Source organism: Eschrichtius robustus, chromosome 5, assembly GCF_028021215.1.
Source record: "Eschrichtius robustus isolate mEscRob2 chromosome 5, mEscRob2.pri, whole genome shotgun sequence".
Lineage (NCBI taxonomy): Eukaryota > Metazoa > Chordata > Mammalia > Artiodactyla > Eschrichtiidae > Eschrichtius > Eschrichtius robustus.
The window spans coordinates 2,130,161-2,145,065 of NC_090828.1; the positions used below are offsets into that span (position 1 = coordinate 2,130,161).

General features: G+C 58.7%; 1 protein-coding gene across 3 annotated transcripts in view; it reads left to right on the forward strand.

Annotated features, from left to right (window-relative positions):
- HDAC4 (histone deacetylase 4) overlaps positions 1–14,905 on the forward strand; it is a 294,251-nt gene that overhangs the window by 225,244 nt on the left and 54,102 nt on the right. For all 3 annotated transcript variants that reach the window (XM_068544110.1, XM_068544113.1, XM_068544112.1), the window contains exons 10-13: positions 1,408–1,524; positions 1,614–1,812; positions 5,982–6,220; positions 13,947–14,186. In XM_068544110.1, the coding sequence (XP_068400211.1) occupies positions 1,408–1,524; positions 1,614–1,812; positions 5,982–6,220; positions 13,947–14,186 (795 nt within the window). The remainder of the gene's footprint in view (positions 1–1,407; positions 1,525–1,613; positions 1,813–5,981; positions 6,221–13,946; positions 14,187–14,905) is intronic.

Genomic DNA, 14,905 nt, shown 5'->3' on the forward strand with positions numbered 1-14,905 from the left:
TGAAGCCACCTAGGAAATTCTGCAAAGCACCGAATACCTGCGCACACGCCCTGGGGTGGTAATCGCCCAGTCCTCTGATGGACTTTCCAGCCGGGGCTACAGGCAGCCCGCCATTGTTTACAATAACTTGTGACAACTTTCAGCTCACATTTTTTTTTAACCTTGCAAATGAAATTTTAAAGCACCCAAAGTGTTTCTCATCCTTAATTATGTAGTCCGTTGTGAGAAGAACTAGGAGAGAATTGGTTATATGTCCAGCGCTAGTGTTATTTTCCATGACACCACCAGCTGGCGTCACGGCAACCACCTTCTCGTCCTCTTCTTCCTGTGCCCTTGGTCCCGCACACGTCACTGGGCGACTAGTGAGGGAGGATACGGTGTGAATAGGACAGTGTCCTTTTAGCAAAGAACCTTCATTCTAGAAGCAAAAAGATGTGAAATACGACAGCAATTCAAGTCCTCGGGGACTGGTACTTAACCACACGTGATAAATAAGTTCCCAAGTCATCAACAAGATTTTTCCAACCTGAACGTCCCCATGTGTAAACGCGCCCTCATGGATTTATCCTCTGACACGCTGTAGCACAGCGTGGAGAGAGCGCTCCTGTGGCCAGGTCTGTGTGCGTCCAGCTTTATCTCCTAAGAGTGCATCCTGAGGGTGGAGTGGGATTTTAGGATTTTAGGTTAGATCCGGTTTTAAGGCTTTTGACATGGATTGCCAAATTGTCCTGCAGAAGGAGCACGCCAATTTATGATCCAGCCAGCAGTGTGTTTCTGTTTCTCTGGGTCAAGGTGCTGTAGTCATTTTTGGAAATGTTTGCCAACTGGATAGGTTTTTAAATGTTTTTAGATTTTTAGATATGTTTTTAGATTACTGATGATGTTGAGTATTTTTTTTCTCCATACTGGTTCTTCTTTGTCATTTCTCACTAATTTTTGTTTGATTTGCATGCTCTTTTTATATTGGTCTTTGTCTCTACTATACGTTGCCAACCTTGTTGTCACCATTATTTGCCTTTTATGTGAGGGGATTTCTTTTTTAATCAATACTTTCTTCTCTGGTCTCTACCTCTCATGTTATGTTTGGAAAGACATTCCCGACTCTAAGAATATATTTTTAAATATATTGTCCTAGATTTTATTCTGATAGTTTACAATGATGAGTGAATTGAATAAGAACAAAACAAGAGAGTGAAGGATTGTGAATCAGGCCTGTAGTGCTTGTGGCCTGCTTTGAATGCCGTGTTCGCTCCCGTGCTGTCCTCGTTAATAGATTTCTGTACCGGGGATCTCAGAACTGGGCGTGGTCTGCCCCAAAGTGTTTTCTGTGGTCATTTCCCTTGGCGAGTGTCACCCAGGCTTGGCGGCGCAGAGCCTGTGTGATGGCCCTGTGTGCTCTGTCCCCAGACCAGCCTGGCGCACAGACTCGTGACGCGAGAAGGCTCGGTGGGCCCGCTGCCCCTATACACGTCACCATCCCTGCCCAACATCACGCTGGGACTTCCCGCCACCGGCCCCTCCGCGGTAAGTGGGCGCCCACGGGTCTGGGTGGCAGTGGCGCGGGGCGGCCGTCCCAGGCCCCTGACTCCGGGAGCCCGGTTGTGCCTCTCCAGGGGGCGGCCAGCCAGCAGGAGGCCGAGAGACTGGCCCTCCCGGCCCTCCAGCAACGCATCTCCCTCTTCCCCGGCACCCACCTCACCCCCTACCTGGGCACCGCACCCCTGGAACGTGACTCGGGGGCGGCTCCCAGCTCCCTTCTGCAGCACGTGGTCCTCCTGGAGCAGCCGCCCGCGCAGACGCCCCTCGTCACAGGTGAGCACGCTGCGGGCCGCGTCAGGCCGTCGTGGGCTCCCCGGGAGGGCCGGCGGGGTGGCTTGTCCCCCCCAGAACTTCTGGACTTGCCCCTCGCATGCCAGGCTGTGGCCGGATAGACCGAGTCCACTCGCAGAGCCTGGTGCGTGGAAGCAGGAGTGTCAGACACACCTGCTGGTTAATTTCCCGAGAGCAGGCTGACGGCCCCTCTGATGGGTCTGCCCTTTGGGTCGTCAGACACGTGATGGAAGCCCAGGGTTGGCTCTGGTGGGCAGCGGGTTTCTATTAGCAGCAACATTTTTGTTAATGTGCCCCATCTAAGGGGTGGTTATATTTAGAAAAAAATAGGAGATTTGCTATGAAATTTGCCTAGCAACAACAGTGTAAAAGTGTTACTTTCCGAGTGACGGAGTGCGTGGGGCTCGCCATGAAATGAGGGGGCCCTGCCGTAGGGTCATCACCCCAGGTCCAGGCCCCATCCAGCGGGGTGTTCAGCTTCCTCCCTGGGTTTTGCAGGGGTCTACTGAGCCCTGAGTATCAGCGGGGCGGCCCTGACCTCGCTCCCTCCTCAGCTGTGAGGTGCTCTGGTTGCGGTGGTGACTCTTGGTCTTTTATCGTTTTTAACCTTCAACCTCACTCTCTCCCTCACTTCCCTGCTGGCCTGTCTGTCCTTCCTGGGGGTCTCGTGGGCCATTCCCTGCCCCCTCCCTGATCCTGGGATCTCTGGAGTCACCCTACACTCGTAGGAAGGCCCGGGAAGCCCTGCCAGGGTCCAGAGCTGTGCCAGTGTGGCCATCCACATTGAAAGCTAAAAGCAGAGGGAAAGATTTGACGGGGAGTCCCACGTGTGACTCATCGGATGCTCATGTGGCCCCTGGCTATGGGGCAGCAGGAACGTGGAACACTCCGTCAGCCCAGGAAGCTCTCAGCCCCGGCGTGGCGCTTAGCCCCAGCTCTCAGTGTGGAAGCAGCCTGCGTGGGCCTCCCTCTCTCCTCCCACGCAGCACGCGGGATGCCGCTCGCTCAGCACTGGCAAGGCCCGCACGGCACCTTCTGGACCCACCGCCCTTTTCTCAGAGCCCTTTCTCTGCATCAGGCCCCGCTCAGGTGCCCCTCGGCCCTCCTCCCGGGCACTCTGTGCAGGCAGTTTCTGGGCATGCTTCCGTCCCCCCGGAGAACAGACGCTGGGCTTTCCCTACAACCTTGCCACCCACCGTGGGCACCCCCGCGGTGTTTGATGCTGGAAGGTACACAGTAGACATTTCTGCGATGGAGCCATGTGCCAGGAGGGGTGTCTGAGCAGAGTCAGGAAGGGTCATTCATTGCAGGTTTGCCTCTGGCAGGTTCCCGGAGGTTCCCCAGTGGTCGACCCACGGACCCACCTGCTTGCTGGTGGTCACTATGGACAGACAGACAGTGTCAGAGCTAGAACTGCATCATTTCACAAATACTCAGAAGCAGGTCCCTGTAGGAGGGGCAGGCTGGGCCCTCCCCCCGCCCAACCCAGCGGGCCTCTGCAGGCAGCTGGTCACCCAGGACAGAAGTTGATCCTAATTTACTGTGCCCTCATGCTTGAAAGTTTTACAACATATACTGAAAACCAGCTGCTTTTGAGTTATCGTCAAAAACTCCTGTTAATGATCTAAGGGGTCATCTTTAGGCTCTGAAGCGGAAACTACCTGCCCGCTGATGGGTTTGCTACTGGAAGGTCAGGACGTCCAGTTTTCAGTGACGCTGACACTACACTTGTCCCCGAGCGTGGTAGCCCCACAGTTTTACCCTCCAGAGGCACTAGAGTCAAGTTTGGGGTGAGTGGGATGGGGGTGAGAGGTGAGGTCTGGGGGCAGAACAAAACTGGGGTCCAGCCCGAAAGGCCTGCGCCCCGGGCAGCTCCGTGTCAAACCCAAGCATCGCCGGCGTCGGGGTGTGTAAGGCCTCTCCACCGTCAGCGCACGCCCGCGCCCCCGCGGGAACCGCGGCCTGTGTCCTCTGGGAGGCGTCGCCCGGTGAAGGCAGGCGTCTGCGCCGTCGTCGAGCTACTGGAGGCCCAGATCAGAGGGAGGGGAGCCCTGGAGAACCCGCAGCGGCGGCAGGAACCGGAGTCCCAGCCTCGCTGGCCCACCTGAGCTCCTTGTTCCTGAGCCTGTGTCCAGCCGGACGTCAGATCTCCATGGAATCAGTATTCCCTCCTCTAGAAGCAAGAGAAGCTTCTCTGCGGGATATGATGCGGGGTCGGCCCAGATGACCCCAGCGCAGGGCTCTGCTGTCCCATCACCTGTTACGCCCTCATCCTTGGGGGTCCACAGGAGCTTTAAAAACAACAAGGGATGTTTTCCAAGAAGGGACCTTTTCAGTAACTAAGTAGCCTTTTAATCCCATAAATGCAGGGTTTTGGGCTGACGTCCTTATCTCCTCCGTGAAATGGTTTAATCCCCCATCATACCTACATCAACAATTGATGAATTCTGAAAGACCTTCTTTATGATGATGCCATGGTTTTTTTAAAACTTTTCTAGAAAGCTGGGGAGAGAATGATTCTATTCTATCTCTAATACATTTTGAGTTATTCACTTTAATTTAGCAGCCAAGCAGACAATAACGTTTAAGATAACTTACCTTTCCAGAAAACTACTGGTTTGGATAAAAAGAGATAGTGGCTTAGGAAACTGTGGTTGATTAACTTTTTGAAAAGGCAACAAGGGACAGTTTTGCTAGGGTTGAGGGTTTTTTTCTTGTTGGCACAAAGTAGTATTTTTAATTCAGAAATAGCCCCCACAAAGGGACCAGGAAAAGACTGAGAGTCTGTACCCACCGGGGGTCTCAGGCTCGACTAAACATGGCGACACAGCCCCGCTGGCTTTGGAGACCCTGGGGGAGGGCAGGAGCCACCCACCTGTCAGCAGGGCCACCTCAGGCAGGTGCCCCGTCACAGGAGCCAGCCTCTCCGGGCAGCCGAGAGCTGGCGTGTCAGTTCACCTGCTGTTTCTCCTGGTCAGACACCCTGATCTGGGGTCATAGTCTGCCTGAGTGATGTTTAGATGTTGTTCAGGTGCCAGGGAACAGACACTCAGGTGGCCTGGGATGGGTTTGTTATACCCTTTTGCCCATGGAACTAGGGAAAAATGGTAAACTATCTAAACCAACAATTTGTAAAAGAAAAAATACTGGGACTTCCCTGGTGGCATAGGGATTAAGAATCCGCCTGCCAATGCAGGGGACACGGGTTTGAGCCCTGGTCCGGGAAGATCCCACATGCCGCGGAGCAACTAAGCCCGTGCACCACAACTACTGAGCACGTGCGCCACAACTACTGAAGCCCACGTGCCCTAGAGCCCGTGCCGTGCAACAAGAGAAGCCACCGCAATGAGAAGCCCGCGCACCGCAACGAAGAGTAGCCGCCGCTCGCCGCAACTAGAGAAAGCCCGTGCGCGGCAACAAAGACCCAACGCAGCCAAAAATAAATAAATAAATAAAAATCAATCAAAACTCATTAAAAAAAAAATACTGATGGTTGGAATACAAAGGAATACAGAAGGAAAAACGTTTACCTTCCTGGGTTTTGCATGAGGAGGTTGCATTTTAAAACAAGATTCAAACACGGATTCAAACAAGACCCTGTCCCGTCAACATAGATTCTTAATTTAAAAACTTAGTCCAGGCACGGGTGCAGCCAAGCTGCCCTTTTCCTATGCAGCTGGTAGCAAAACCTTTCCAGAAGTTCATAGGAAGAGATCTTGGCGATGTGCATCAGGATTTTTTAAAGTGTTCATGCCCTCTGTGTGTATAAAATCTGTGCTCTAAGAGAACTTTAAGATGGTTTGATCCCTAGGGACCACTGATCCTCACACCCCGGTTCTGGGGGCTGTCGGGGCGTGGCCTGCTCTTCCAGGACACTCTGGAGCCACCAGAACCCTGGCCCCTTCCTCAGCCGGACCTGGGCCCCTCTGAGCGCGTTCGTGCCGGGGCTACTCTCGTTTACGGCCTGGACCTGGGTGTCCGGGGAGCGGATGATGGAAGGCCTCTGCCCTGAAGCCCAAGCTTAGAGCAGGCCCGGCGGGCTGCAGGGAGGCGGTGCCGGGCCGGCCGGCCTCCATCAGTCACTCAACGGCCCTCTCCCCTCCTCTCTGCTCCCCTCCCCTCTGCCGCCTCTCCCCCTGTGTTCTCTTCAGACCGCTATCTTGCAGGCCTGGGAGCGCTGCCCCTGCACGCGCAGCCCCTGGTGGGGGCGGAGCGCGTGTCCCCGTCGGTGCACAAGCTGCGGCAGCACCGCCCGCTGGGCCGCACGCAGTCGGCGCCGCTGCCCCAGAGCGCGCAGGCGCTGCAGCACCTGGTGGTCCAGCAGCAGCACCAGCAGTTCCTGGAGAAGCACAAGCAGCAGTTCCAGCAGCCGCAGCTGCACCTCAGCAAGGTGAGACCCGAGCCGCGGCGGGCGGGCGGGCGGCGGGGCCGGGGGCTGGGGTGCGGCCGGAGCGGCTGTGCGTGCGGCCGGGGCGGGCTGTGCATGCGGCCGGAGCGGCTGTGCGTGCGAAGCGTCTCTTTCCCGGGGGTTTATTCTACTTGCCCCGCACGGTTCTCTGGCGTCTCTTAAGGGCACTTAACCCTATTAAGCAGACCCGCAGCAGACCCACAGCAGAGAGTCCCCAGCGGAGGCACGGGGCCCCCAAAGCACGGGCTCCGAGCCCCCTGGCACTCGTGCCCTGCCCGCCTGTTGCAGCAGCCTCGTCGGAAGGGCTCCCGCCCAGAGGTCTGCATCCCTCCAAGGTCGGGACGGTCACTCCCGGCCCCCTTTCAACAGGAAGCTGCGGCAAGGTTAGCGTGGCCCTGCTGGTCATGGAAACAGAGGAGCAGCAATTCTGAGTGGCTTGTTTCAAATGCTCACATTCGAAGTGAAGCCTCTTTCTGTCAGAGAAGGAGACGAGCCACTTCGGAACGTGGTCCAGTGGTTCCTCCGAAGGTTAAACACGGAGCGACCACGTTGCCTGGCAGCTCGGGGGCATCTGTCCGGGAGAACTCAGGGCGAGGGCCTGGCCACGAGCACTCACAGCAGCGCTGCTCCGGCTGGGTGGGCAGGGGGCAGCCACGTGCCCATCGCACGGTGCGTGGTAAACAGAGCGTGGCACGTCCGTACGATGGGACGTTGCTCGGCCACAAAGAGGAAGGAAGCACTGACCCAGGCCACACGTGGGTAAACCCCGAAAACGTGATGCTGCGTGAAAAAGGCCAGGCACAAAAGACTAAACACATGGTGCGTGATTCCATTCACGTGAAACGTCCAGAACAGGCAGATCCATAGACAGAAAGTAGGTTGGTGGTCACCAGGGGCTGGGGGTGCGATGTTTCTTTTTTTTTTTTTTTTTTTTTTTGCGATGTTTCTTTATGAGAGCGTGGCAACGTTCCAAAAGCAGGTTATAGTGACGGTTGCATAACTCTGTAAATATACTAAAAACCACTGTGTTATACAATTTAAAGGGCGTGAATTTTATGCTATGTGAATTACATCTCAATAAAGCTGTTAAAAAAAATAAGAGGATGAGGTGATAGGAGGCAACTTTGGGGATTTTCTGAAGGAAACGTGAGAACGCTGGCAGATTGGGGGCAGCGAGACCTGATTATGGATGTGTCTACTTCCTGTGAAAGCTCACCCGTCATTTCCCCTTTTCGGGTGGGTCACCTGTGCTCCACTTGTCAGATGCGCTTAGGCCTCTGTCTGCTTCCCTGGGGGATGGAAGGGTCAGGGAGGGGAGGGGCCTAGGGAGGAGGGAAGGGTCATGTGTCTAGGTGCCCAGCAGGTGGGATGTGCCCGGCAGGTGCAAGGTGGAGAGGTGAGGGGGGGCCCCGCCCTCTCCAGGGATGAGGCCAGACGCTCAGGGCAGGCCAAGCCCAGGCCCCTGCTGCCCACCAGGCGCTGGGACACAGGCTCACCAGCCCCGCCCCAGAGCCCCCTTGGCTGCGCGGGCTTTCCTACCAGACAGCACAGGGCGGTGTCCGGAGTGGGAGGGGCCGCTGAAGCCAGCCCCCCACTCGGGCAGGAAAGGCACCTGATCAGGGTGGGCGAGTGGGGCACCACCAGGTGTCAAAGCGTCAAGGGCACTTCACGTCACCTTTCTAATACCGACCGGCTTCTTAATTGTACTACGTCATTAACGGAGTGATGGGTAGGAGGTTTTAGGAAGACAGGAAACACCTGTTCACGTGTGGTACATTCTTCACAGAGTGATTTAGCAGCTGGCTGATCCCCTGGATTTTGTTCTGTGATTGACTTGTCATAGCAAACGACAGTTGACTGAAGTGTTTGTACGCTGTTCTCCTGGGATGTGCAGGGAGCTGACAGTCGTATCTAGTACCGCCAGCACTGACATTTCTGCCCTTCATCTTGGGGGGCTCGTACCCCGACGGCCCCCGAGCCAGCTCCCTGCAGCCCGGGCCAGCCTGCACCGGGATTGCAGCCGTTCCTTACGTGCTTCCCTGCTTGTTCAGCCTCCATTGTGAATATGAAAACTGGGCCTCGTTTGCTTGGGTGTCTAATTGTGAGTGTGTCCAGTGACCTTTAAATACTGGCCTGCTCACCGGTTAGGTTTGGGCCCTGAACTCTAGTCTGGCTCTTAGAAGCTTCTTGTTATGAACACGGGCTACGTCCGTTCTCGCTTAATTGACGAGAGGGCGCTCCCAAGATCCTGCAGGCCTTTGGGAGACGAAGAGCCGATCCATTTGTCCCGTCTGCTGCCGCATCACCGCTGACGTTTCCGCTGTCGCACTTGCCCGCGGCGAGCCTCGCTTCCTCTCACGGATCCAGATCTGCTGTGACCGGCCCGGCCTGTGGGTGCGGAGCTGCGTTTCACAGACGGACAGGGAGAGAAACAGACCTCTGTCTGTGGCCGCGGCCCAAGGAGACTGGCTGCACACACACCGGTGTGACTGCTGAGAGAAGACCCCTGGCGGGTGTGTGGCAGGCCCCTCGGCGTCACAGGGAGGCCGCCACGTGGGGACAGCCCTCCCAGCTGGGCCCTCGCCAGCTCCTCCCTTCCCCCCCCAGACCCCTTCCCCCTCAGTGTGGAGTTCCCCCCCAACCCCGAGAGGTGCTGCATCCTGCCAGGCCCTGCCAGGATGGGCTGCAGGGATGGGGGTCGTGCCCCGGGGATCCCTGACCGTGAAGCTGCAGGGGGAAGGGAGGGGACACTCCTCACCCAGGCCGACCTGGGAGGCAAGGGCGGCTGTGCCCGGGCTGGGGGCAGGAGCCCCGCCACACGGGGCAGAGGACGCACGTGGAAACCTCTGAGGCTTGCGCATCCGGCCCTTGAACGCTTACGCCCGTCATTCATGGAAAGAAGTAGAACACAGCCCACAGACCTCGCGCTGACGTCCACAGGCAACACGTTCACACCACCCCAACCCCGATGGCCCGGCTCCACGCCGACGGACACACGCCCGGCACGAGGGCCCCGCGGGGGCACCGCCCACGTCTCTCCTGAGGGGACAGCCCTCTTCCACCTCTGGGGCACTTTACAGAGTACGTGCACTCTCCCGAAATGTCAGCCTCGTACGGGACACCTGAAGACAAATTTTCACCTGTAGCTGGACCCAAATCAGACCAAAAAGGCTACGAGTGGCATTACTGGAACAACGGAGGAAACTTAAATACAGGTCAACAGGACCACACACAGTTACTAAGTTCACACGTAACACACAGCGGGTACGGGTACTGAATTCATCTGTAGGACACAGCAGATACGGCAGATACGGTTGCTAAGCCCTGCCCTCAAAGCGCCACGGTGGACGGTTTCCCCGGGGTTCCGGGGAGACCGTCGTGCTGACACTTCTGCCGGCTGGGTCCGGCAGCCCGACGGCCCGCGGTGGGTCAGCAGAAGGACAGGCGGCCTCTGCCTCTGTTTCCATGGCCCGCCGACTGTTGATGTCCAGGCAAAGGGCACGTGGAGTGTCTTACACTGTTCTCAAAACCGTCCTGTAGTTTTGGAGGTGAAAGGAAAGTGCTGGAAGAAAGCGAGGACTGAGCGTCTGTCCACTGAGCGCGCCTTCCCATGGCTGCTCTCCTTTTCTCCTCGGTGATCATGCTCTCAGCTTTGTCACAACCCGCTTTCCTCCCGGACGACGAGGACCCTCTGCCCTTCTGTCGCCGCTCCCGGGGCCTCCACCTCCTCTGCGTCCCCGGATGTACTTACCCACTCAGAGGCCGCCTGCCGTAGGGCCCGGAGCAGGCCTGGCGGCCTCAGGACCAGGCGCAGCTTGCGGGTGACCCCCCTGCAGGCCACCCTCGGGCCACGGCGCTGCGGCCTCCCTCCTCCAGGTCCCCTGCAGGGGCCCCGCCCTCCCCCTCAGCCTCCCTTGCGGGAGCCTCTCTCCTGCTCCCTCTGCCCACGTGGCCTCCCCACCTCCCCCGAAGTACCCACCCCCCCCCCGGCCCTCAGCCGCCCGGGCTCCCTCCACAAGCCTGGCTTGGAGCATCTGTGCTCCCCGCTTCTGTTTTCCATCTGCCCAGCCCTCCCCTCACTGCGCCAGGACCCACCTCCTTGCTGGCCTTCGGCCCCCTCCTGGCTGAGCACCCAAGGGTCATTTCCCTGCAGGCAGTCCCCTGACCCTTTGGGATCTTTCCACGGAGTGGAGAGGAGGTTGCCACCCGCTCTGAGAAAGCACCTGCCTCCTGGACCTTCGTCTGGAGGGTGAAGTCCATGGTGTGGGGAGCCCCCATCCCCGTGCCCTCCCCCTGCTGTCCACGCCCCCGTCCCTGTCCCTGTGTCCCTCTCCCTGACCTCCACCCCTCTGTCCATTGTTGCCAATTCTTTCACACCCTCGCCCTCCAGCGCATCGCAAGGGGCCTTGGCCACTCCCATATCCATCCTGGCTGCCGTCCCCCCTTCCTGTTTCCCTCCCCATCCCTCTGCCATGGCGTCCTCTCACCGGGTCTGTTCCCCAGCCACCTTCTCAGGCCCCACGCTCAGTAAACCTCCCATAAACCCCACCCTGTTACCTGTCAGACTCTGCGCCAGGCCCTGGGGGACAGCAGAAACGAGAGAACTTTGACCCCATGGATCCTAAAGCCGAGGCTTATAATGCCATTTGCTGAGGTTTAGAGGCACCTGGGGACCTGCGGGGGCCCGGGAGAGGCCCAGCGCCCTCTTCCGGCAGAGACGGGTCCTCCCTGCCTCAACCCCCCACCCCCAGTCGAGGGGCAGGTAGGGGGGCAGTCACAGTCTGGCCCCGAGTGGACTCTGTCCAGGCACGAAGCTCATCATGGGGCCTCGCGGGCTCCAGGTGTGTGGGAAGCAGATGGGATTGACAAATCTCAAAATCATCAGAAACAGACTTTCAAAACACTTTTTTTTTTTTTTTTTGATGAACCACTGTGAGAAATCTGTCGAAGCACCTGGATGTAAGGTTGGCGGATTGTTTATTCGAAATAGAGCTTTGAGCTTGTCTGCCAGCCAGCACCCTCCCGCCCTGGCTTTCTCTCCACTCACACCCCCTCGCCTTCTGCTGAAGCGGCGCTGACCTGCTCCCGGAGCTCTGGCCGCCTTGTTCCGGCTGCACTGGAGCTTTCTGATGAGAAGCTGCCATGGGCGGATGTAAAGAAAGGGCCTGGGGTCCCCATGGCTTGGCTTTCATAGGTTGCTTTCCTTTACAGTGTTCATTACAAACAACTTAAGGGATGATCACATAAAATAAACCCCTAGCCCAATCGAAACTCTGTTTTCTCAGCAAGGTAAGGCAGGTGCTGAGGAGGGCATCTATAGCTCAGTCTTCCTCTGGGGCTGGGCCCTGGTACCCGCCGGGTATAGCTGACCCCTGGCTGGTTACAAGCTAATGGAATACCAGCACTGGCACAGTGCCCCGACTCCATCCCTCGTGGGCCAGGCTTCACTGCATCCAGGTGTGGGTGAGGACACAGGCGGCTCTGTAAGGACTTTTTAAAATACAAACGCCCAGGACGAGAAAACGTGAGGCTTTTCTTGAAGACCTCGGTTTCCTTCTAGAAACAGAGTCAGGAGTGGTGGCAGGATTCGTTCTCCCCTGCAGGGCAGATCTCTCACACGGCAGGGACCTAAACGGGGGCTTTCGAGAGCTTCGCGTCTCCTTAAAGCCCCGACGCCAGTCACATCTACCCCATTGACTCCTTTCCCACAGCGAATGGACAGACCATGCATGGAGAGCGACCTTCCGACTTGGGGCTTTGAAATTTGGGGCATGTTCTTTCACAGTTTACAGAAAGCCAAGCAGTTCAGTTATTAATGTGCTCTGAGACATTCCTTGTGCCCGAGTCCCCGCGTCAGAGGAGGGGTCCCCGCGTCAGAGGAGGGGTCCCCACGTCTGCTCCTCTTTCTCAGCTTCTTCCCGGGTCACCACGTCCCCTCAGACCCGGGACGGCCGAGACCTCTGTGCCCCCAGCACCTGTCTGTCTTCTGGCCCCCGTGCCCGGGGCGGCGGCCTCATCACCCGAGACCCAGGGCGCCATCCTGGACGGCCCTCCCTCTGCGGTGTCCCGGGCCTGGAGACGCTGCCCCCTTGCTGCTGCACGGCCCTGGCCTTTCCCCACGTCGCAGCGGCTAGGGCAGGCCCTTGTCCTCCCAGGCCCTGGCGGGCCGGCCCACCACAGCACCTACTTCTGGGATGTGCGCCTGCTGGTGCCCCGCGTGCCAGGCCTGGTCCCCGCCTCGTCCCTGTCGGGCCAGGCCCTTGCTCTCTCGCGGCCCCCGTGTGCTTTGATGCTGGCCTTGCTCGCTTTCCACCTTGACCCTCCCACTCCCTGGACGGCTCATTCACTTACCCAGTCGTTCAGGCGAACGTTTAATGAATAATTACCGCGTGCCCCGTGGGTAAGTCAGCAGTGGCCCCTGCCCTCACCTGAACTGCAGGCTGCAGGTCAGGCGGCTGTGTAAACGGCAGCTGCAGAGCTGCAGTGGCTCCTGCGGCTGGAAGAGCCTGGGGCTGTGGACGCAGGTGAGCACTGCCCAGCCTCCGCCCGGAAGGCCAAAGGACGCCTTCCGAAGAAGACCGGAGGCCTAAGGGGTGTCAAGGCGTCAGCCCAGGGGGGTCCGGGAGGGAGGGAAGCCATGGGGAGCCCGTCGGGAGGAAACTGCAGTGATGTCTGGACGGCCATGGCATGGTTGGAGGGGACGGTGGCAGGTCAAGGTGGGAGGGTGAGCGGGGCCGGACGGCAGAAGAGCAAAGTAAGGACGAGAGGAAGAGTTTCAGGGGCTTAGGCGGGGTGGTGGCACGTTGAGAGCCCACTGTCCCTGCCACACGGAGGTGGACGGGAGAGGGGCCTCAGGAGGCCGTGGCTGTGATCTGGCAGGAGACGCAGCTTGCCCGGGGCAGGACGGGAGCAGAGCGTGAGGACGGGGAGAAGCGTGCTCCCCAGAGACATGAGATGGGCAGTGCTGGGCAGGCACGGAAGGGGGAGGGCCCGCGAGAGCCGGTGCCCTGGGTGTCCGTGTTCAGCCGAGATGTGTACCAGGCCGTCGGGTGGTCGGTCTGGAAATGAGGAGCGAGGCCTGGGCTGGGCACCCGCGCCTGGGAGTCACCAGCATGTGGAAACTTCAGCAGGGAAAGGACCACCTTGCTGAAGAGCGTGGTGTGCCAGGCAGCAGGCCCCAGGCAGGCCGGACAGCGAGGAGTGAGTGGGCGCAGGGGTCAGGGAAGACCAGGGAGCCACGTGTGCCCCGTCGAGGGCTGGCAGGCAGGGTCATCACGGCGTCTGGGACACGCATATTCTTGAGGTGGCAGGGGAGGGGGCACGGGCGGGGCTTCTCCCGGCAGCTGTGACCGTGAAGGAAGGAGGCCTCCCTCTTCACACCCAGGTGTGGACGTGGGTCCACACCTGTGACTTGCATTGGGCTTCGCTGTGCCTGGCACACAGGTGCTTAAGAGCAGGTACCAAACGCCGGGATGTGTCCTTTCTCAGCACCTCGGACAGCGCCCAGCACCCGTGTGTGTGCGTGTGTGTGTGTGCGTGTGCGTGTGCGTATGAGAGAGAGAGAGATGCCTCCGCCCAGGGTAACAGCGCTCTCCGAGGTTGGCCCCTGTGCTTTTGCGGTGTGGGCCTTGTGACCAGCCTGTTCCTGTGCCGCGATCTCACTCACCCCACGTCACACCGAGCTCCACCCCTTACCTCTGCATTGCAGATGATCCCCAAAGCAAGCGAGCCGGCCCGGCAGCCCGAGAGCCACCCCGAGGAGACGGAGGAGGAGCTGCTTGAGCACCAGGCCCTCCTGGAGGAGCCCTTCCCGGACCGGCTCCCGGGGCAGACGCAGGCGCACGCGCCGGCCGGGGTGCAGGTGAAGCAGGAGCCCATCGAGAGCGACGAGGAGGAGGTGGGGCCGGGCCAGCGGCAGCCCACTGAGCAAGAGCTGCTGTTCCGACAGGTGACGCCGCAGAGCAGGGGAGGGGGGTGGGGGCGGGAGGGCCGCCGGGGCCCGGGGGTGGCGCCCTCCAGGGGGAGTCTAAGGGCCTCTTCCTCCACGCCCGCCTGCCCAGGTCCCCATCTTTCCCTGGCAGTGTGGGAGGGGCGTCTGTGTTACAGCGGTCAAACCCAGAGACACTGGCCCTTTGCCCACCATGGGTGGTTGTGCGCCTGCTTTCCGGCTAAGCACAGGCCCTGAACTCCTTAGGGATGGTTTTCCTTCAGGTTCATAGGCTGTAGATGAACACAGACCCAAGTGTTGGTGGGATCAGCATAAACGTGGGAGAGGGAGGCTGATTTATTAACTGATCGAAAAGGTAGGTAGCATCCGATCAGGAGCCAGGACCTTGGGGGCCAAGAAGGCACTAGTGACCAGCCTTACAGATCCAGAAAAGCAGCCTGGCCCAGGTGTCCAGAGCAGGTGAGGTTCCCTGGCACTGACATGCAATGAACAAACTCGTAAGCCTGATGAATAAATCTGAGGAATGATTCATTGACTTTGAGTAAAAAGTAAAACTGCCAGGTCAAGAAAACACTAGCGCGGCCGGCAAGCAAGTCGGAAACCCCGTGTTAGAAGCCCGAGTGCCATAAGGGAGCTGTCCTGTTCCTGATGAGCTGGGCCCGGGGCATCTGAGGAGTGGGCTCTAATATCTAACCGTGTCCTTCATCGATGGTGGAGCT